At 37.4% G+C, this 24,984-nt stretch overlaps 1 protein-coding gene across 9 annotated transcripts in view; it reads right to left on the bottom strand.

Moving 5' to 3' along the window:
* Positions 1-24,984, bottom strand: part of TMEM144 (transmembrane protein 144) — a 64,371-nt gene that overhangs the window by 4,496 nt on the left and 34,891 nt on the right. For 4 of the 9 annotated variants that reach the window (XM_014841346.3, XM_070504973.1, XM_044767047.2 and 1 more), the window contains one exon: positions 19,272-21,141. The exons of 4 other annotated variants lie outside the window; for them this stretch is intronic. In XM_014841346.3, the coding sequence (XP_014696832.1) occupies positions 21,058-21,141 (84 nt within the window). In that variant the 3' untranslated portion in view covers positions 19,272-21,057. Of the gene's footprint in view, positions 1-19,271; positions 21,142-22,891; positions 22,991-24,984 lie in introns of those variants that run through there. One more of the 9 variants, XR_011501993.1, reaches the window with a different exon arrangement.

Below are 24,984 nucleotides of genomic sequence, written 5' to 3'. Positions count from 1 at the left end.
CTAAATGATTTTTGTTGTGTAAATGAAGAGAAATGAAGATTCCGGAAAATATTTCAGCTTATGATTCGAGCATGTTAGACGTGTCCAACTTTCCTATCTCCGTGGAATTTGTTTCACGGTAATTTTCCACTAGTCATTTCAGAGCTAAAATAAACATCAGGCTCGTTTGCTGCCCCACTTTGACGTCAACCACTACCTTAGTGAAACATCATTCTGAACCCAGGAAACAGGAACTGAGGACCCAGCTTTCTCAAGCCAGTCTACCAGTGCTGGTATAACCCTTGGAATCCATATTCAGAGTCCATCCAATTATAGCAAATGATTACTTCATAGCCTACTGGGAAAACATTCCAGGCTCTCGGTTCCAAAAAGTTCTTCAAAAATAACAGGGCAAACAGTCCCAGGTCTCTGTGACCTACGATGTCTAGTGAAGCCGAAGAATTATTAGAGCATCTTAGAGAAACCTGAGGCCATTCGACCCAATGATTTAGTAATGATGTCTCTGTCATTGGGTCAGAGAATAATGTGGTCACTAGTTTAGTATTTATTCAGTAACATTCACCAGAGCTGGTAGCACTGGCTGTGAGAATTTTGTCCTGAATATTCTAAAGCAACACAGTCTTCTGTTTAAATAACTATAAAAAGGGATTTATTTTCTGATGTGTTCAACTTCTAGGAAATTAAAACGATAAGCTCCACATAATAAAGTCAAAAAGTAATGAATTACCCAATGACTAAAAAGCAGATGTCAGATTGGGAAGTAGACTGATACAAATGAGATGTGAGATAGATAATAGTTTTCTCTCTTAGTTCAGATTTTAAAAGTCTATAAATAGCAAAGTATAGTCATTTCAGAGGAAAGATACAGAGTAGGGGAAAAGAGAGAAAGCCCAAACTTTAAAAAGTTTACATTTTTTTTTAGCATAAAGACTATCCTAATTAAACCTACACTGGCCTCTGGTGGTCAAATTTGTAAATGTATTTATACAGATACATTGAATGAATGATTATTTAATATACATCACCAACTAAAGATTAGGCAACCAGATACCTCACTTTGACTGTTGCATTTTAACCAACTCACCCGACTGCATTTCCTCTAATTATTAAAGTTGAATAACTCCTCTTTGGAGAGGTCCCAATTCTTTGAAACTTTTCAACTCACTGCAGGGGCCATCAGCAGTAAGTTGTATCAGATGATCCTACTTATATACTTGGGATTTGGGTATTCATGCTTGTTACAACTTACGCAGAAATAACAGGAAAGCATATTTTTCTGGATTTCTTATACTGAATTTTAAGAAATTTCTTACACTACTGAATTATTTAATGCCTGATATTATCATACATGTTAAAATGAAAATTTTAGGAACACAGACATATTACCATTATAGAATATCAGGATTTATTTAGTTTTTTTTTTGAGGAAGATTAGCCCTCAGCTAACATCTGCTGCCGATCCTCCTCTTTTTGCTGAGGAAGACTGGCCCCTGAGCTAACATCCGTGCCCATCTTCCTCTACTTTATATGTGGGACGCCTGCCACAGCATGGCTTGCCAAGTGGTGCCATGTCCTCTCGGGATCCGAACTGGCTAACCTCGGGCCACCAAAGTGAAATGTGCATACTTAACCGCTGTGCCACCAGGCTGGCCCCTAATATCAGGACTTAGAATCTAGCAACCATTCCTAGCGCTTTTGGGGGGTTACTGTGTGTAAACGTTACACACATCTTACAGTACTGATCCTTAAGAGAAAAAAGGATCTGTAATTCATTACAGCTTTAAGAAATAGAACATTTTTATTCCAAGTTTACTTGGAATAATTTTTCTATCTAGAGAAAATCGAAGCCTGCATTCTAGCAAGGTTTTCTTGGTGTGTAGTTTTAACATCATCTTGGATAATTTTACAGGGGAGCCAATAGAATTTCTTTTCACTAATGTACACCTTGAGGCTCAAAAAATAATGCAGAAAAATGTATAAATAATTTTATTTGACTCCTCTTTTTATTCTAATCATAAAACATCCTTTTAACTAGGGGAGATATGACAGAAATTATGTTTTACTTTTGTTCTTCCTCATAATTAGAGGATTTAACATGGTTTTCTGTTATACTTCATAGTTTTTATCTACCATATTAATTGGATGTGAGCTATTATTAAAAGACAGTGAAATTGTAAATTGCCTTGAATTTTAACGTCTTAATTTTTTCTCAAATAAATTGTGTCTTTCAATGTGAAAACTAAGCACCAAATGAGGCCTTTAGGATTTGGTTTGTTTTAATTCATTCAGTAAACACATCTCATGTATGTATTTCATAAAAATATTGTGTTGGCTCCCTGAATCAGTGAGGGGAAACTACAGAGATAAATCAGAAATGTGCCTTGAGATCAAGATGCTTGTAGCTTTGAGGAGAGACGAGAAGCATCTGTGATAACGAGAGTAGAAGGTGGAAGGTGAGGAAATGGGTAAGTACTGGAGAAGTTTGAGATGGGAGGGCAGATGAGGTAAAGCTTCAGCAAAGAAATGACATCCAAGGGACTAGCCAGGTGGCGCAGCGGTTAAGTTTGCATGTTCTGCTTCAGCAGCCCAGGATTTGCTGGTTCGGATCCCAGGTGCAGCCTAGCACCGCTTGCAGGCCATGCTGTGGCAGGCGTCCCACATATAAAGTAGAGGAAGATGGGCACAGAGGTTAGCTCAGGGCCAGGAAGATGGGCATGGATGTTAGCTCAGGGCCAGTCTTCCTCAGCAAAAAAGAGGAGGATTGGCAGTAGTTAGCTCAGGGCTAATCTTCTTCCTCAAAAAAAAAAAAAAATGACATCTGAGCTGGGTATATAACCTGAAATATATGCTTCTTTTGAGGAGTTCGGCAGATGATAAGCTAGAAAGAGGAGCATATATACTTTTTTTAGAGTACATGCAAATCAAGATAAAATTACCATTTTAATAGATTAGAGGATAATGAAATAAAATGTCAATTCATTGAAAATTGCAACTGAAAAATGTTAAAACAAGGCAAATTAAATGAATGACATGCTATTTTTAGTCTACTGTATATTAACTTTTTAAAAGTGTTTTAAACTTTTTATTAGGGAAAATTTCAAACATTTATGATTGTGCAAATGATAGTATAACGAATCCTAAGTGCCATCAAACAGCTCCACGTTACCAGTGAATGTCTGAGTTTGATCACTAAAAGCCTCACCCACTTCACTCCACCCCTGGATCATTCTGTAACAAGTCCCAGACATCATTTCATTTCATTCATAAGTAGCTCAGTTTGAATTTCTAAAAAATAAGGACTCTGTAAATAAAATATCATTATCAAACCTAAACATATTTAGAGATAACTTCTTGTTTAGCCAGTTTTCAAATTTCCAATTGTTTATTGTTGAAATCAGGATTGAAATAAGGTCCAGATAGTGCTTTTGGTCCACATCTCAAAAGGTGTTTTCAATCTATAGACCCTTCTCTTTCTCTCATGTATGTACACCTACACACACATATGTGTGTATATATATATGCAGCTAAATACCCAATATCTAATATATATGTACACAAATATATGTGTATACACACACACACATTTGTTGAAGGAACCAGGTCATCATTTGTCCTGCAGTTTCCCACACTCGGTATTTTGCTGATTTTATCCCTGTGGTGTAAAGGACACAATTCTCTTTTCCCTAGTTTGTGTATATTGGTAATTAGAGAGTGTTAGAAGGGATATCTGAGGAATGGAGTTTGTGTTAGGTGTCTTTTGGGGGAGGGTTAAGGAAGTGAGGCTTCGCTCTGGATTGGACGCTGTCAGAAAGTGGGGGTAATTCTATGATCTGGTGTCCTTCTAAATCTAGGAGGCAGGATGATTAGAGAATGGCTCAAGCTGTACTTGGTAAAGCAGCAGCAGTCACTCATCTCAGCCACGAGAGGTATTTTGTGGTTTGGACAGTATTTATGGTTTGTCAGGTCACAGGGGGGCCTTGTCTAATGTTGATGTTCTGTGAAATTGTCTGTTCAACAGGAGAACACCAAAGGCCGAGCTGAGTACCAAGCCAGCTCCTGGATATCAGGGCTGCTTTTTTCAATATTCACCTACCTCGATCCAGCAATTCAACTCCTCAGTAGATGCCTAAGAAGAATGAATGCACATCCATATCCACAAATAGTCTTATACAGGAACGTTCATAGTAGCTGAAAACTGGAAATAATCTCATGTCTATGAACAGGAGAATGGATAAACAAATTGTGGCATAGTCATCAAACACAATGGAATATTACTCATTAATAAAAAGGAACGAACTATTGACACATACAACAAAATATTTGAGTCTCAAAAACATTATGTAGAGAGAAAAAAGCCAAACACTAAAGAAACATATTGGGTGATTTCATTATTTGTATTGTAAGGACAAGCAAAATTTGTGACAAGAGAAATAAGAACGGTGTGCCTGGAGCGGTTCGTGTGTGTGGTGGGCTGGGGTAGGCGGTGAGAACTGGGAAATTGACTGCGAAGAGTCTTGAGGGAAATTTCTTGGGTGACGGTAGCAATGCTTTAAACTTGATTTGTGCGATGATAACACAAATGTATAACTGAAAATTTCTCAAAGTGTGCATTTATTGTATGTAAATTGTGCTCAGTAAAGAAAACGTAATATTCAATTAAAAATTTCTATTTGGGGGGCTATTATTGTTGTCTCCCAACATCCATTCTAACCTTCACTTATTGTGTAGCAGCTGTGAAATTTGGGAGACAAAGATCACACATACCATGAGCTTTGGACCTAAGCCAATAGCAGAAAGCTCATCTTCCTTATTTCAATAATTCTTGGAAGATATAATCAAAATGGTTTGAGAAAGCAGTCTTCCGTTTCCCAGATGTGACCACAGATGTGCCCTAATTGCTTCTAAGGGAAACCAGAATGACTCTGAATCTGAGATCTGGAAAAGGAGTACTTCGATTGGACAGCACTGGGTCACGTGCTTACTTTAGCAGCCTCTGGGAGAAGAAGATGGCGCATGAAGATAGTTCTAAACAAACCAAACTCGCACCGAGTAGAATGGGCTCCAAGTAGAATGGCTCTCTACAGAAAAGACAGGAGTTTTCAACGGACAAAAGCTGAAAGCCATCCCTCTGAGGACAGAAACAAGACAAGGGTGCCCACTTTCACCACTCCTATTCAACATAGTACTGGAGGTGCTGGCCAGAGCAATTCGGCAGGAAAAAGAAATAAAAGGAATCCAAATAGGTAACGAAGAAGTAAAACTCTCGTTGTTTGCAGACGACATGATCTTATACATAGAAAACCCCAAAGAATCCACAGAAAAACTATTAGAAATAATCAACTACAGCAAAGTAGCAGGGTATAAAATTAACGTGCATAAATCAGTAGCATTTCTATACACTAACAATAAACTAACAGAAAAAGAACTCAAGAACTCTATCCCATTCACAATCGAAACGAAAAGAATAAAATACCTTGGGATAAACTTAACCAAGGAAGTGAAGGATCTATACAATGAAAACTACAAGACTTTCTTGAAAGAAATTGACGATGACATAAAGAGATGGAAAGACATTCCTTGCACATGGATTGGAAGAATAAACATAGTTAAAATGTCCATACTACCTAAAGCAATATACAGATTCAATGCTATCCCAATCAGAATCCCAAGAGCATTCTTCACAGAAATTGAACAAACAATCCTAAAATTCATATGGGGCAACAAAAGACCGCGAATTGCTAAAGCAATCCTGAGCAAGAAAAACAAAGCCGGCGGAATCACAATCCCTGATTTCAAAACATACTACAAAGCTACAGTGATCAAAACAGCATGGTACTGGTACAAAAACAGGTCCACAGATCAATGGAACAGAATTGAAAGCCCAGAGATAAAACCACACATCTATGGACAGCTAATCTTCGACAAAGGAGCAGAGGGCCTACAATGGAGAAAAGAAAGTCTCTTCAACAAATGGTGCTGGGAAAACTGGTCAGCCACATGCAAAAGATTGAAAATCGACCATTCTTTTTCACCACACACCAAAATAAACTCAAAATGGATCAAAGACCTAAAGATTAGGCCTGAGACAATAAGTCTTTTGGAAGAGAATATAGGCAGTACACTCTTTGACATCAGTTTCAAAAGAATCTTTTCGGACACTGTAACTCCTCAGTTGAGGGAAACAATAGAAAGAATAAACAAATGGGACTTCATCAGACTAAAGAGCTTCTTCAGGGCAAGGGAAAACAGGATTGAAACAAAAAAACAGCTCACTAATTGGGAAAAAATATTTACAAGCCACTTATCCGACAAAGGGTTAATCTCCATAATATACAAAGAACTCACACTGCTTAACAACAAAAAAACAAACAACCCGATCAAAAAATGGGCAGAGGACATGAACAGACATTTCTCAAAAGAAGATATGAATATGGCCAATAGACACATGAAAAGATGTTCATCATCGCTAATCATCAGGGAAATGCAAATCAAAACTACACTAAGATATCACCTTACCCCCGTTAGATTGGCAAAAACATCCAAAACCAAGAACGACAAATGTTGGAGAGGTTGTGGAGAAAGAGGAACCCTCATACACTGTTGGTGGGAATGCAAACTGGTACAGCCACTATGGAAAACAGTATGGAGATTTCTCAAAAAGTTAAAAATAGAAATACCCTATGACCCAGCCATCCCATTACTGGGTATCTATCCTAAGAACCTGATATCAGATATCTCAAGAGTCCGTTGCACCCCTATGTTCATCGCAGCATTATTTACAATAGCCAAGACGTGGAACCAGCCTACATGCCCAGAAACTGATGATTGGATAAAGAAGATGTGGTATATATACACAATGGAATACTACTCAGCCATAAAAAAAGACGAAATTGGCCCATTCACAACAACGTGGATGGACCTCGAGGGCATTATGTTAAGCGAAATAAGTCAGTCAGAGAAAGACGAACTCTATATGACTCCACTCATAGGTGGAAATTAGTATATTGAGAAGGAGATCTGATCGGTGGTTACCAGGGAAAAGGGGGGGTGGGGGGAGGGTACGGAGGGGGAAGTGGTGTACCCACAATATGACTAACAAAAATGTACAACTGAAATTTCAAAAGGTTGTAATCTATCATAACATTAATAAAAAAAAAAAAAAAAAGAAAAGACAGGAGTTTCTAATTAAAAGGAATGGCCAGATGCACCCTCTCCCCCCCAAACAGGGACCATACAAATATGCTATGTTGTACTTGGGAATGATGCTGTCAAAATTTGTTGATAGACATGAAAATATGTCCACAATATATTCAATAAAAAAGCACTTTTTCAAAATAGTATACACAGTATAATCTAGTTTTTGCAGTCTAAGCATATGTATATATCTAAGCAGAAAAATTTTGGAAGGATTATATCAATATTTTATAGTTGGTTAGATAACTTTTGATCAATAGTTTTAAAATTTTCTAACTTGAACTTCATTACTTTCATAATAAAAAATACTTTTTTTTTTTTTGAGGAAGACTAGCCCTGAGCTAACTACTGCCAGTCCTCCTCTTTTTGCTGAGGAAGCCTGGCCCTGAGCTAACATCCGTGCCCATCTTCCTCTACTTTACATGTGGGATGCCTGCCACAGCATGGCGTGCCAAGCAGTGCCATGTCCGTACCCGGCGGCCGAACAGGCGAACCCCAGGCCGCTGAGAAGCGGAACGTGCAAACTTAACCGCTGCGCCACAGGGCAGGCCCTGAAAAATACTTTTTAAAGAGAAAAATATTGCAATCAAGAGGTATCAAGTGATGTGCCCATGGTTTCATTGCTGGTAGTATGTAGGTGTCCCAAAGCAATACAATGATTTCTCTATTGTCTGCCGATTATGATGTATTTTCTATCACTATCGAAAATGTAACATTTCCTTTGAACCTGCTCTTCATTAAAATGTGCTGTTCCAATTTGCTTTCAGTCTCATCTCAGGTGCTAATCATTTTGGGGTGAGTACTCAGGCATGGGGCTTTAGACACCAAGCCCTCACAGTTTCTCAAAAAGAGTTCTTCTTGACTACCTTTTCTCTAGCACGTCACTGGAGTTACTAGTGAAAGTTCCACTCTGTTCACTGGGGCTCTAAGACAGAGATGAGGAATCTTCTCCATAGATATCTATACATCAGAAAGGAATGCAAAACTACTTAAGAACTGATTGCAAGATTAGACAAGGGCAACTATCCACTTGCTCTTTGCCCGCCTCCCTTCCTCACTACAAGACCTTGTTAGTAGTTGTTGCTGAAGAGGGATAACGTCAGTTCACATAAACCAGAGCTTCTCTTATCCATGTTCCATCAACCCGCAAATTTCACAAATCGCCTCAATAAGAGTAATCCTCAAGGCTCCCGCCAAATCTTTGTCTTACAATAGAATATTTTGAACCAAATATAAACATTGTTTTTGAAGATTGTCTTGACATGGTTTTATTCCTCTTAAAGTTTATGGAATTTTATTTTATCTCACAATAAACTATTTTATGTATTTTAAAAATTTGTCATGAATGAATTGACCACCCACCTCATAATGCTGTGCCCAGTTCAAGTAAATGACAATTTATTCTACTTCTTTGTCTTTCAAGAGCTATACGTCATGTTTCAGATCAGGTATGATCCAGAGGAAAACTTCCCAAGAATTGCACGTTCCTTTGTGTGCTTATAATCAACATGTTTCTACTAAAGTCTCAAACACATTATAAAACAATCTCCACAGAATAGTACTACCAAACAGTGTACTCAAGTGTTTAAACTCAAATTATTTTTATGGTTGAAGAGCTAAATACCATAAAATGGCTTACAATATGTGTGACGGTTAATTTTATGTGTCAACTGAACTGGGCCACAGGGTGTCCAGGTATTTGATTAAACACTATCCTAGGTGTGTCTGTGAGGGTGTTTCTGGATGAGATTAACATTTAAATCTGTGGACTGAGTAAAACAGATTGTCTTCCCCCATGTCTCCCCCCATGCCTCATCCAATCCATTGGAGGCCTGAATAGAACAAAAAGGCTGAGTGAGAGAGAACTCACTCTTCATCTGCCATCTTTGAGCTGGAAAGTGGGTCTTCTCCATCCTTTGGAGGACCTAGCCTCAGACTGGAACTTAGAGCACTGGCTCTCCTGGGTCTCAAGCCTTCAACTCACTTCCTCAGGCTTTTGTATTTGGATTATATCTACACCATTGAGCTCGCCTGGGTCTCCAGGTTGCCAATTGCAAACTTGGCACTTTTCAGCCTCCATAATCATGTGAGCCTATTATTTATAATAAATCTCTCTCTCTCTCTCTCTTCCTCTTCCTCTCTCTCTCTATAAAACTCCAGCATCAAATAAACAAATGATGAGTAAGTCACATCCCACATATTAAAGTTATGTTTTTTAATTTTATTTTTCACTTTCTTTTGGATTCTTAAAAAGACAGAGTATAGGCATACCTTGGCGATATTACAGGTTTGGTTCCAGACCACTGCAATAAAGCGAATGTTGCAATAAAGCAAGTCACACAAGGTTTTCTGGTTTCCGAGTGCATATAAAAGTTAAGTTTATACTATACTATAGTCTATTAAGCGTATAATAGCATTACGTCTAAAAAAAATAACATACATGCCTTAATTAAAAAACACTTTATTGCTAAAAAATGCTAACCATCTCTGAGCCTTCAGTGAGCCGTAATCTTTTTGCTGGTAGAGGGTCTTAAAAAAATGCAGTATTTGCAAAGCACAATAAAGTGAAGCACAATAAAACAAAGTATGTTTGTAATTGTCTGCCAGAGAGACACTTTGTCTTCAAGAGGGAAAAAATGATATGGGTTCCCACTTGAGGACTTCAGTTAAAAAACAATCGAGTTCATTCTGATGTCCTCTGTTTGCTAGAAGAATCTTACTGTCAACATCAAGAAACTTTTGAAAAAATCCTATTATTTTTCTTATCTGATTTTTGTCACAGCTTGTTCTGTACAGAGATGTCTGCCTACAATGCTTTACGCAATGGTCCAGGTTATCTGGTTCATTTCTTTCTTAAAAATAAAAAACAAACAGAAAATCCCTTGACACATTCTATTTTATTTCACAGAGGAAGAGAGGTATGCCCTGACCCATACTCTCTAAAGATGAAATGCTCAACTCTGTTGAGGCAAAAAACTACTTTCTGAGAATTTGCAACATGTAATTTTTCTGCTTATTCTATGTTTGCCTTGCAGTTTAGCCAACATCTCTATCTTAGCCGTAGTACTGCCAGTACTGAAAGTCATGGGTTGCTTCTGCACATCTTATTTTGTGCAGTGTCTTGTATGGTCCCTGGATTAGATACCTGTATTCATCTCCTAGAGAAGCCACAACAAGTTACCACAAACTTGATGGATTAAATAACAGAAATTTATTCTCTCACAGTTATAGAGGTTAAAAGTGTGAAATTAACGTCTTGGCAGGGTTGGTTCCTTCCAGAGGCACTGAGGGAAAAGCCCTTCAATGCTTGTCTCCTCGCTTATGGTGGCTTCCAGTAATCCTTGGCATTCCTTGACTTGTGGTTGCATCACACCAATCTCTGCCTCCATCTTCATGTGGCTTTTTCTCTGTGTCTCTGAGTGCATCAAACCTCCTTCTCCTTTCTCTTATGACAGCAGTCATTGGATTTAGAGTCCATCCTAAAACCAGGATGATCTCATCTTGAGATCCTTAATTTAATTACACCTGCAAAGACTTTATTTCCAAATAAGGTCACATTCATAGGTACTGGAAATTAGGACTTGGAAATATTTCTTGAGGGGCCATTATTCAATCTACTACAATGCCTAATTACTTTTTGATGCCTAATTATTGTTCATGAAAATGTGACAAAAAATAAGTTGAAATTAAAATGTAACAGAATGCTAATAAGAGAACTTCTGCTTTTGGCAAAGATGGAGTAATAGGAATCAGGTTAATCATTTTACCTTAAAGAAATTTAAAAAATGGGTAAAATATGTGAAACACTGGACCACAGGCAGCACAGGACAGTAATCCCTCTCAGAACAGGAAACAAATAAGTCGAGTCCTACAATTCTCCAATTTTACTGCCTAGAGAGAGTTCGCAGGCTGCAGTGCAGTAAGGAGGAACACAAACAGAGCCCATCAGTCTTCATGAGTAGAAGAGACAGACTTGAGAATTTGGGGAGGTTGAAGCAGGTAGAATATACAGGGTAAAGTACTAGAGTTGGGAGAGGGAGGAGAGGGAGGAGACAGAGAGAGTGAGAGAAAGACAGAAAGAAAGAAAGATCAATCTAGAGATCTAGGGATCCAGAGATATGTAGAGGGTTTCTCAATCTTCAGCTGACTAATGATCAGCACATACATGGGAGAAAATATTAGAGACTGGGCAAAGAACCATGGAAAAGGAGCAGGTGGAAAAAAATCCCCCAAATGACCTAGGTCTTGGAAGATTTCATATGCACCACAGCCAAAGTAATAAAAACAAAGACCAAAAACAAACAAAAAAAACCCCCCCAAAACATCATAATTTACGAGGCATCTGAGTACCAGAGTACTCAGAAGAGAAATACACAGTAATGGGATAAATAAGCCCTAAATATTGCTATGACTCTACCTAACAAAGCTGAAGAGCAAGTTGTGAAAGGATCAAACCATTTCTAAGAAACTATACTGGGTCCTAGAACAAAAGTCAAAAATAAATAAATAAATAACTAGCATTCAACCACAGAAAAGGTACAACGTCTGGCATCCAAACAAAAATTAGCTGGTATACAAAGAAGCAAGAATATAAAACCCATAATGAGGAGAAAAATCAATTTACAGAAACCTACCCAGAAATGACTTAGACGATATGATTAATAGACAAGGACATGAAAACAGCAGTTATAAATACCTTCACATGTTAAAGACAGTAGAGGAAAGCATAAGCATATTAAGACATACTGAAGATATAAAAAGGCCCAAATAAAACTTCTAGTAATGAACATGTGTAAGATGGAACATACACTGAACGGAATTAATAACAGATTCGACACTAAAGAAGAAAAAATTAGTGAACTTCAAGACAGGGCAATAGACATTATCCAAAATGAAACAGAGAGAAAGTAACTGAATAAAAAGTAAACAGGAAATCAGCAAGATATGGGAAAAATTCAAGCAGACTAACATATGTGTAATTGGAGTTCTAGAGGAAGGAGAAGGGAATAGAGAATAATAGCAAGCTAAAAACCTAAAGGAAACAGAATAAATAATAGAGAAGAACAGAAATCAATGAAATAGAAAAGAAAAATACAATAGAGAAAATTGAAGGAAATCTAGAACTAATTTGTTGAATAGATCAAGAAAATTGACAAACTTTTAGGTAGAATGTTCAGAAAAAGAAAGAGAAGAAACAAATTACTAATATCAGAGATGACAAAGTGGACATCATTATGGATGTTACAGATATGAAAGGGAGAAATAATATGAAAAATATTATGACAATAATTTCTATAATGAATATGAAATGAGAAAATTCCTTGAAACACATAAACTAGGAAAGCTCACTCAAGAAAAAATAGATAACTTGAATCACCCTATATTTGTTAAAGAAAATGAGGCCTAGACAGTTTCACTTTTGAATTCTACCAAAAATTTAAGAAAGAATATTATTTCCTAACAATTCATTTGAAGCCGTACTACTCTGACATTACAGACCAATATTACTCATTAACACAAAAGCAAAAATATTAAACAAAATTTTAGCAAATTAAGTCCAAGAATATACAGAAAGGCTAATAAACATGACCATGTAGTGTTTATCACAGGAATGCAGGATTGGTTTAACATTTGAAAATAAATCAACATAATTCACCAGACTAACAGAGAAAAAGAAAAATCATATGATCATCTCAATACATGCAAAAAAATTTTCACAAAATAGAACATCCTCTTGTGATGAAAATTCTCAGTAAAATACAAACAGAAGGTAATTTCCTCAACCTGATAAAAAGGATCTGGGGGGCCAGCTCTGTGGTTAAGTTCGCGTGCTCCGCTGTGGCGGCCCAGGGTTCAGATCCTGGGCGCAGACATGGCACTGCTCGTCGGGCCACGTTGAGGCGGCATCCCACAACCCACAACTAGAAGGACCTGCAACTAAGATATACAACTATGTACGGGGGCGGGGTGGGGGGGGGGGGTTTGGGAAATAAAGCAGAAAAAAAAAAGAAAAAGATTGGCAACAGTTGTTAGCCTAGGTGCCAATCCTTAAAAAAAAAAAAAAGAAGATTGGCAACAGTTGTTAGCCTAGGTGCCAATCTTTAAAAAAAAAGAAAAAAGCATCTGGGAAAAATGCTACAGCTTACATTATATTTAATGGTGAAAGATTGAATGCTTTCTCCCTAAGACTGGGAGTGAGACAAGTGCGTCCCCTTTTACCACTTCTATGCTAGATGCAGTGAAGGTCAGAGCCAGGGCAATAAAGCAATGAAAAGGGAGGAAAGGTATGTAGGTTGAAAAAGAAGTAGTAACACTCTTTATTTGCTAACATGATTCTCTATGTAGAAACCCCTAAGAAATCTGAAAGAAATCTATTAGAGCTAATAGTTGAGTTTAGCAAAGCTGCAAGATACAATCTGTGCTTTTTAAAAAGAAATACTATCAAAATAGAAATCTTTCTTACACTTCTTTTGGTTTCATTATGAGCAACGAGTTTGGCCTTATTTTATGGATTATCTTTTATGATCAGGTTACCTTACTATACTCCCTCACAGTCCCCTGTAATTTTTCTTTATAGCCCTGTAAGATTTTTATTTGATTTCTTTGGCATTTTCGGATTAAGCTCCATGGCTGCTTTATTGATGGATCCCAATGCCTACCCTAAGTCTCAGATGCAAAGAAACCACTCAATATATATTTAACGAATGAATAGTAAATTACTAAGGATCCATTTTAAAAGAATTATTGGCTAATAAATTTTGGACTATAACTTTAAGACATTCTTCAAAGTACATAGCAGAGTACATGTTTTTTTCTTACGTGCCATGCACTGACTACTAGGTTCTTGAGACATAAAGACGAATAAAACAGCTTCTGCTCTCAAGGAGTTCACAGTAATTTTAACTATCACATGCATATAAAGCCAAAGAAATTCCCAAATATTCCTGGAGAAAAAGGAGACAAAACAGTCTTCTCTGTTGGGAAAAATTATTTGAGGTAAGCTTCATAAAATCAAAACTTTGAGGTACATGTGAAAGATTTATGCATTCTTTAGTTACGTAAAGTATGAATGAGTTATAAACAGTGCTTACAAGTACCTTCTTGGTAAGAGAAGGAAAAAAACAGTCAATGTCTTAGCAGTACTTATTGGGTTCTTCAGGAAACCATGTGGAATGCTTTAAAAAATTAGGCTGTAGCTTATTACAGCCTGCTGTCTCCACTCAAAAAACTACTGTCACCTTCCTCTCCAGTTATTTCCAGTGATTTATTCCATTAGGTCTTGTAGGAAAATCTTCATTTGGAAATTGGGATTTTTGTTTGTTTATTTTCATGGGATTTTGTCAACATGAATTTTTTAGAGATTTTATTTCTGAAAAAGAAATAATTAGTCTGCAGAATCTGAAGTTAAAATAGACTTGGCCAGGGGCCAGGCCTGTGGCCAAGTGGTTGGGCTTGCACACTCCACTTTGGTGGCCGTGGGTTTCGCCAGTTCAGATCCTGGGTGTGGACCCAGTGCCACTCCTCAAGCCAACTGAGGCAGCATCCCACATAGCAGAACTAGAAGGACCTACAACTAGAATATACAACTATGTACTAGGAGGCTTTGGGGAGGGGGGGAGGAGGAGGGGAAGGAGAGGGGAATGGGGGAGGGGAGGAGGGGGAGGGGTGGAGGGGGAGGAGGAGGAGGAGAAGAAGAAGAAGAAAAGAAAGATCGCAACATATGTTAGCTCAGGCACCAAACTTAAAAAAAAGACTTGGCCATCAACCTCTTGGAGATGATTCAATATGTGGAAATTAAGAGCTTTGAGCCAAAAAAGAGAGACAATATGATGCCCAGTTAGTATTTTATTATTTTTTGCAGAAAAAGTTCCATTTAAATAGATTGGTTTTAAGCATTTCATTTTTTTCTCCTAAAACGTCTTCACAAAATCAAATGAATATCTGTTCTTTTATTTTCTCTCTCTTTCTCTAGGAGTGGAAGACAGAAAATTCTTTTTTATTTTTAATAGCCCAGTTCTTCAAAATATTTTAAATATTAAGGTATAGATAATGAATACAAAAAATTTAGAGCACAAGTGTGATAAGAATCATCAAGAGTATTTGTAAACCCTGCAAATTCACACTTTCCACCTGCAGAGATTATAATCCATGAGGCCACTGCAGGAAATCCAAGCACATACATTTTTCTCAACATGTAGAAAATGGAGGTGATCTAGTTTAAGCAGTTTAATATTTTACAACCCCTCAAAAGAGAACGTTATAGAATGGAGATGGACTCAAAGGGTAACTAAGAATTCTTCTTAATTAAACCATTAATTTAAAACATAGCAAATTTCTGGAACATGACACATCACACATTTAAATATAACAATTCCAAATGTTAATCATTTTTGCTTTAGTTGTTATTTTGAATACACACATATGCTTTCTTCCATGAGGGAATGAATTATAATTGCTTTAGATCAGTAAAAATTGTTTGAACATGCCTATAAGATAAAAGAAATCAAACACAGAAGGGTACATACTACATGAAATTTTAGAATAATCAAAGGTGATCTAGAAAGAGGGCAAACAGATCACTGGTGGCCTGGGGCAGGGGGGTTCATTACAAAGGTGCATAGGGATCTTTTTAGATTGCTAGAAATGTTCTACGTCTAGGTCATGGTGGTGATTACATGAGTGTACATATTTGCTGAAGCTCATAGAACTGTCCATTTAAAATGGGTGAATTTTATTGGATGTAGATTGTACCTCATTAAAGTTGATTAAAACAGGCTATAAGAAATGTGTGTGTGTGTTTTTTAATGAGGTCAAATTTCTAAAACAACTTTATCAGGTAGCTCACTGAATCTCCAGCATGACTAGCAAATTGGGCTTGGAGGCCACCTGGTCAGGAACAAACTTACATCCTAGCTGCAAGGGAGGCTAGGAAAGTGAGTTTCTGCCTTCTACCTTTAGGAGGTGGGAAGCTTAAGTTGCAAAATTTCTCAACTTTGTCTCCATCTTTGTCTTTTTTGCGTGTACATGCTTGTTTTGAAGTTTTCAAAAGTACTAAAAAGAATAAACAGGGCAGAAAGAGAAAGCAAGAATACAATCCCATTTACAGCCACAACAAATACAATAAAATACCTAGGAATAAATATAACCAAGGAGGTAAAAGACTTGTATGCTGAAAACTAAAAGACGTTGTTGAAAGAAATTGAAGAGGATATAAAGAAATGGAAAAATATTACATGCTCATGGATTGGAAGAATTAACAGACTTAAAATGTCCATATTACCTAACGCAATCTACAAATTGAATGCAATCCCAATCAGAATCCCAACGACATTTTTCAAGGAAATAGAAGATAGAATTCTAAAATTCATATGGAATAACAAAAGACTCCAAACAAAGTAATCCTGAGAAAAAAAGAACAAAACTGATGTATCACTCTTCCTGATTTCAAAATATACTACAAAGCTATAGTAATCAAAACAGCATGGTACTGGCACAAAAACAGACACACAGATCAATGGAACAGAATTAAGAGCCCAGAAATAAACCCACACATAGATGAACAGCTAATTTTCGACAAAGGAACTAAGAATGTACAATGGAGAAGGGAAAGTCTTTTCAATAAACAGTATTGGGAAAACTGGACAGCCACATGCAAAAGAATGAAAGCAGACCATTATCTTATGCCATGCACAAAAACTGATTCAAAATAGATTAAAAGACCTGAAACCATGAAACTCCTAGAAGAAAAATAGGCAGTACATGATTTGACATCAGTCTTAGTGGCATCTTTTCAAATACCATGCCTCACTAGGCAACAGAAACAAACGAAAAAATAAAAAGTGGGGCTACGTCAAACTAAAAAGCTTCTGTACAGAAAAGGAAACCATCAACCAAATGAAAAGACAACCTAACAACTGGGAGAAGATATTTGCAAATCATGTCCGATAAGGGATTAATATCCAAAATATATATAAGAACTCACACAACTCAACAACAACAAAACAAACAACCTGATCAAAAAGCAAACAGAGGATCTGAACAGAGATTTTTCCACAGAAGATATACAGATGGCCAACAGGTACATGAAAACATGTTCAACATTGCTAACTATCAGGGAAATGCAAATCAAAGCTACAAGGAGACATTATCTCATGCCTGTCAGAATGGCTTTTATTAAAAGAACAAGAAATAACAAGTGTTGGAGAGGCTGTGGAGCAAAAGGAACCATCATACACTGCTGGTAGGAATGAAAATTAATGTAGCCACTGGAAACCAGTATGGAGATTCCTCAAAAAAACTAAAAATAAAAATACCATATTATCCAGCTATTCCACTTCTGGGTATTTATCCAAAGAACAAGAAAACACTAATTTGAAAAGACATATGCACCCCTATGTTCACTGCTGTATTATTCACAATAGCCAAGACTTGGAAGCAACCTCAGTGCTCATCAATGGATGAATGGATAAAGATGTGGTGTACACACACACACACACACGCGCGTGTGCGCACGCACGTGCAATGGAATACCAAGCCATAAAAAAGATGACATCTTACCATTTGCAACCACGTAGATGGACCTTGAGGGTACAAGCATAAGCTAAGTGAAATAAGTCAGACAGAGAAAGACAATTACCATATGACTTCAGTCATATGTGGAAGATAAACAAATAAACACACAGATATGGAGAACAGATTGGTGGTTACTAGAGAGTAAGGGGGTTGAGGGGAGAGTGAAAGGTGTAAAGGGTCATAGTGTAATGGATGACAACTAGACTTTTGGTGGTGAATGTGATGCAGTCTATACAGAAGTCAAAATATAATGATGTACACCTGATATTTACATAATGCTATAAACGAATGCAACCTCAATTAAAAAAAAAAAAGAGGAAAATAACATTCATCCATATTCTCTTTATGCAGACTTAATTATTATAACATTTAGACACATGCTTCTGAGATTTTTTGCTGTTGATTCTTTAACACATATTAAAGAACATGTATATGAATTCATTGCCATAAAATTTAGTGTTAGAGCTTTCTCTCAAGATCACCTTGACCCCAGTGTCCCCACTCTGATCTCATTTATCCTCACTAGAAGCAAAGTTTTCTTGTATATGTTATTATTATGAGTTTGGTGTATATATTTTTCTAATCTTTTGCATATATATGCATTTGTAGAAAATACATATTACTTTGATTTTTTTCTTTTTTTTGAGGAAGATTAGCCCTCAGCTAACATCTGCTGCCAAACCTCCTCTTTTTGCTGAGGAAGCCTGGCCCTGAGCTAACATCCGTGCCCATCTTCCTCTACTTTCTATGTGGGACGCCTATCACAGCATGGCTTGCCAAGCAGTGCCATGTCTGCACCCGGGATCTGAACCGGCGAACCCCGGGCTGCCGAAGGGAATGTGTGCACTTACTGCTGCACCACCGGGTCGGCTCCTATTACTTTGATTTTTAAAATTGACCTAAATGATATCATACTGTGCACGCGGTTCCAGAACTCGCCTTTTTCACTCAATGTGTTTTTCAGGTCTACTAACACTAATACATCCGGGTCTAGTAGTTAGCAGCTCTGAGTATAAATAGACCAGTACAACAGGAATTAAAGAAGAAGTGATAGCTCAGGGGAAACGCTGTATTCTTAATTCTTTAAAAGTCATTACACATTTTTGTTCTGATAGTAGAAAATTCCCGTAAGCCGGATACCAGCCTCATTGGGCTGCTAATTCTCCACTTAGTGCCGTGCTGCCTCTGTACACAGAGGGCAGACTCTCTTCGGTAGGGATAAGGTGCCCTTCCAGATCAGGTGAGACAGAAAGCCAAGCCAGAAAAAGTTAAAAGAAACACAAGAATTTGGCCATGCTAGACAAGAAAAAATAAAACCTCAAAACCTCGAGAGATATAGGCATTAACTTCCTAAGGCAAGCCAAGAACGTGGAGATCTGGCAGATGCCCGTTCTGACTCACCTCTACGGGCTAAGCTGCTTGGTAACCATTTTGAGAAAGCTTGTTTTCCCCACACCGCTCGTACTAACAGGGACACTGGCATCGTCTGGTAACAGAAACTGCATAATGGTGAAACATTTTTTTTTTATTTTCCTTCTGCAGTTGCTTTACTTCACATTTAAAATTTTACACGTAATTGGGCAATCTCAACTGAAGAATAATTAATTGCTATCAATATGACATTTTAAAACATATTTAAGTGAGAAAAACAGCTTTTGTATCATGTCAATTTATTCAAAGTTATCAACCTAATTAATGCCATTTCCGGTTAAAATTAAAATGAGTCTTCGTAAGATGTTACAGTCAAAAGTTTATTTATATTAGCAATTCATCAAATAAACAGGGACTCTAGTACCATCTTTCAATCGCATTCATATAGAGGAACAGTAAGTGGTTGTTTGGATGGGGTAGTTGGAGGGCAATAGCTCTTACAAGGTATTCTCCTATCTGTAGACACATTTTCTTTCTCAAACAACACATAATAACTGCCAAGAATTATATAATATTTGCCAACTGCCAGACACTCATGAACATACTTTACAGATTTTAATTATTTGAACCTCACAGTAACCATGCGAGATAGATTCTAACATCATCTTCAGGTTACAGTGAGGAATCTGATACAGGGGCTCAGGGATTCACCCAATGTCACAGAAGCATGATGAAGCAGAGGTGGGTTGAAACCCATACGGGTTAGCTCCAGCATGCATACACTTAAGCAGAATGCTATTCCGTCTCTCCCGCACAGCCAGGTAACATACTATCAGGTGGGAGTGGGTGAAATGTACACTTCACTAAGGCTTCTATCATTCTGAGAGTTTGGGATCCAGTGTGATTAACGTTGTACTAGCAGTTCCACTTCAGTTTTCTTAAAGAAAGGAAACCAGTGTGTCTGTCATTTTCTTTTGCCTGGTGGAAACCACCAGTGAAAACAGGAAGAGAACCTCCAGCTAAAACAGGGACTTTAGAAAAGTATATTTCATAAAAAAAATCATAAATTATACATGCAAAGGAGTGTTTGGTCCCTTTAAATTCTCACTCTGATAAGCTAGAACCTCACTTCAAAAACTGTAGCATTTCTCTCAAATTTGGAAGGGTACATACATATATGTGCATGTATTCATGTGTGTGTACTTGTGTATGCATGTATGTGCATTATACACATATTCTCAATACTGGGAAACTTTTGTTCTCTGAGGATGGGTTTTAACTGGAGAGAATCAAAAGCATTTTGAGCTAAGACGGGCGGGTAATGTAAGGTTGGGCAACATTAATGTGAAGTAAAAATAAATTTGGGCTAAATATAATGAAATGGCCTTTTTAACATTCAGTTACCAACTCTGACATTTGCTTTTCTAGCAAAGGATCCAGATATGTTTGGGGTCTAATTCTATCATAAGGTCATTAGGTAAGTCTCCTCCTCTCTCCTCTCGCCCTCACTTTTCTGCCTCTCCTCATTAATGAGGGTAATTTGTTGGAAATTTGGACATATATAGAATTCTTTGTATGTGAACTCCACCTTGTTTTCTAGATTATGCAACACTAAGTACATACTGTGGTAAACGGAGCGCCCTCCGATGTAATGCTATAAGAATGTAGACATTTTAGTCACCTAGTAAAGTCCTACCTTCATAAATAGTTTATTAGAAGAATTTTTCATTTTTATATTTGACTGAAACTCAGTTTTCCTTTATTCTCACATTTATGGGATGAAAAAAATCATTTACCCACTCCAAGACAGGCTGAAATCCATTTGCTGTATGAAAATGAACTCTGTTCTCAGCACAGCTGTCTAGCGTCCAGCAGCGGTGTTCTCTTAACCACTGCTGCCATCTGCTGGTCGTGTGATTGTTAGAGTTTAGAAAAAGCAGTGCATAGCGCTCCACTCAAGATGATGCAAAATGCAAGTATCATTAAGAGGTAGTTTTGTAGACCCTGAATAATAAAAAAGAATAACCGTAATCAAGAAAATCTGAATCAAATACACAAAAACTACGGATTCTCAAGATTGCTAGGGACCTTACTAAGCATCGCTATAGTCAACTGTATGCTTTTTGCTCTCCCTCCAAGTAATCATCCAAGTTCTCATGAAAACCCACAATAACCTTACTCATTCACCCATTCAGTAAACACATGTGGGCTCCCACTATGCATCAACAAGTGCTAGGGTTAACATGGTGAGCAAAATGTGCCCTTATTCAGCTAATGGTATAATACGAAAGGCAGGAATAAAACAATTATAGAAAAGAATGTTACAAAGTGAGAGGAGTGTTAATAAAAAAAACAACCATGGTTGTTTCTGAGTGTGTTGCAAAGGAATCTTAATGAGCTGTTTTGGAGGGTGGGGAGTTGAGCTTCTGACTCTAAGTATCAACGAACTGGGTAGGGAAAGAGGGCAGCGGGTAGAGATGCCCGGCAGAAAAAATTTTATGTGCAAAGCTCTGCTGTAAGAGAAAGCATAATACTCGCCAGAGACTGAAAGGTCAGTGTGACCAGAGCATGAGAGTTAAATGGAGCAAGATGAGGTGGATGGGCTATGGGCCCAAGTATACAGGGATCTTATAGGCCATAGGTTCGACTTTCGAGATTTATTTTTCCAAGCAGTGGGAAGACAGTAAAGGAACAAGCACAGCTGGATGGGGTGAAGAGATCGGATTTGCATTTCATAAAACCCACACTTTTTTGCAGATGGTGAACAGATTGGAGTGGGCCAGAATGGATGCAAGCAGACCAATAAGGAGGTGACTAGAGTTTTGGGGAGTGATGACGAAGTGCAGATGGAGTTAGAGATCGATTTAAAGGGTGAGGAAGAAACAGAGAGACTAAGTTTGATTCGTCCAGCTATGCATGGGTGCACTGGTCCTAAAGATGGGAAACACTGAGAACCACCTCCCAATGTAGGCAGCCCATCTTTAGATTAATAAAGAAATACCTTCCTGTGTTAAGTAGAGATATTTTATTTCCTGTATGTTCTATCTCAGGGGTACAGATAGATCAATTCTAATCTCTCTCCCACAAGATAAACCTCAAATCTTGAAAAATAACTGTCTTATACCTCTGAAGCATCTTTTTTCCTGGTCAATATTTTAGCTCCTTTGATCATTTTTCATATGGAATGGTGTCAAGCTCCCTCAGTGTCCTGGCTGTTCCCCTCTGAGTGACTGCCAGGTTGCCTACATCCCTCTAAACACAGACCCCAATACTCTCAGGAAAATTTTGAACTTCACCAAGTAAAACAGGACTAGCATCTCTAATTTTAGATATATGGTTTAAAATTGCATTGAGATCGCCTGACAGTCAAATTATATAATACTATTATTAGCTCTTATTAAGAGTGATGCCAATTAACACATAGCCAAAACACCAAAAAATGGATATCCTCTTTTTTCAAGTTAATAAAGAATTGGGTTACAGTGGATTAACCAGCTTCTGTTTGATGAGCACAGAGAGGTCTTTGCAAGTTGAGTTTGGGCCAGTTCAACTGTATGATTCTCTGTGAGCATCAACACTATCAGAAGTCACTCTCCTCCACGTTCTCCAAGTGAGTGACAGCACCACAAAGCCTTGTCACGTATGGAGCAGCTTATTTACACACACACACACACACACACTCCCGCAATAAGGTTTTAAGGTTCCCTGACATCTTTTCCTTAGTTTTAAAGACCTGCAACCTTTAAGTGCCTACCTGGTGCAGAGTAGGCACTTAATAAATATTGGTTCAAAGAATGAATACATTCAGGTGATTTCCAAATGTGCTTTCTGAATTAGACAATTGATGGCATCACTGAAATAAGAAAAAACAATATATGGAGCCTCAATTATCAGCACTTTACAATTTAATTATGTGAATACTTTGCTAAGCTTTCTATGTTATTGTCTATGTAGACAGAAGAATAGTTCTCAGGAGTAAAATATTTTTCCCCTTTAAGAATCTGCCCAAACTGCCTAGTCTCCTAGAGAAAAAGATCTATTATATTTGGGCAATTGCAATAGGTTTCCTCTGTCAAAGGTGAATGTCAACTCTTAGAAAAATCATGTTAACACACTCCCCAAAGCCAAAAGGTTTTAACTTGGATTTTTGAAGCAGCTACTAAAATAATGAGTCATCTCATTCTTTATCTGGGAGTAGCTACTGACCTATAAATTGTTGGGGCAATAATCCCCCTGTGTTGGTATTACTGTGGACATACTGACTAAAGTTTGTTGCTAAAAATATAATGGCTATCTAGCTTAAAATAGCTAAATAAAAAATTCTAAAACAAATTTCCCAAAGAGGAAAGGATATGAGATATAAAAGATTGTCAGAAGCGCAGAGCCTCCAGCTGGAGCAATGATGGTATTAAAACGAAATAAAATCATTAAACTGTTTCACACACAAAGTGCGTGGACTCAGATTAAGTCCTTACTGCTAAAGGTCGTAGACTTTGTGTCTCTTATGTGTCTTTGAGGACTGCTTCAAGACACAACTGAGATGACCTAAAAGTCATAAAGATAAACGTTTTGCTTTTATTTTCCTCTAGGGTTTTATCTTGTTTCTAAGAAAAATAATTTTTAAAAAAATTCAGATAGGATTTTGGTTTCACTGTTCAGCTGATACCTCTTAAACTAGTTGGCATGTAAAGTACTTAAAACTTTCCTTTAAATCAGCTGTCCAGAGGCAAGTAGGCATCTGCACTGAATAAGTGTCACTGGACACGCCTTAAAATTTGTTTGTAGACAGATTTGTGAGGTTTTTTTTTAACTCTAGAAAGATCAATAAAACTCACTCTTTGCTTTCAGCTTGGCCCTCCCTCTCTTTATTTTTACATTCATACTTGGCCAAACTTGAGAACTCACTCTCAAAATTCCAGATAGACCACCACTGGGACTTTACAGGACTCTACTGAATGTAATTGGAGACGACCGCCTGGTAACAACCGTGAGTTGTTCCGTCAGGAATACGGTGAGTCTCCTCATTCGTTCTGATATTCTTGTGTGTCCTATGGTAAACTGCTGTAGTAAAGTAAAAGGTTTTATAAATCCAGCACATTCCTTGTTATTTTCTTATATTTTTATAGTTTTTGTAGGTATTAATAGCATTTATTTTTCTCTTTTTAATTGGTTATTTGTGGTATACTAGAAAGTGATTGATTTCATATTACTTTTATATTTCAGCACTTTACCAAATGATGTTATTGGATCTCAAGATCTTCAGCTGATTTTTTTTTCTTTTTTTTTTTGAGGAAGATCAGCCTTGAGCTAACATCTGCTGCCAATCCTCCTCTTGTTGCTGAGGAAGACTGGCCCTGAGCTAACATCCGTGCCCATCTTCCTTTACTTTATACGTGGGACACTTGCCACAGCATGGCTTGATAAGCAGTGCATATGTCCCCACCCAAGATTCGAACAGGCGAACCCCGGGCTGCCAAAGTGGAGCACACAAACTTAACCACTACGCTACCGGGCTGGTCCTGATTTTCTTAGACTTTTAAAGACAATAATGTCATATGCAAATGACAGTTTTCCTATCTATATCTATTCCTCTTATTTCTTAATTTTATCCTCCCACACTGGCTAAGATCTCCAGAAAATACTGAATAATAGCAGTGATGGAAAATTCTTTGACTTCCAAATTACAGAGAACTTTTTTTTTCAGCTTTATTGAGGTATAATTGATAGAGAACGCTTAGGTTTCACCTTAGTTATATATTTGCTAATGTTTTTTGATAGACATCTTGTATCAGTTAAAGCTTCCTCCTATTCGTAGTTTTACTAAGACACTGTCTTCTTAATTAAAAA

The sequence above is a fragment of the Equus asinus genome, chromosome 3 (assembly GCF_041296235.1).
Source record: "Equus asinus isolate D_3611 breed Donkey chromosome 3, EquAss-T2T_v2, whole genome shotgun sequence".
Lineage (NCBI taxonomy): Eukaryota > Metazoa > Chordata > Mammalia > Perissodactyla > Equidae > Equus > Equus asinus.
Note: the sequence above shows the minus strand (reverse complement) of the source record. Positions and strands in the feature narration are given on the sequence as shown.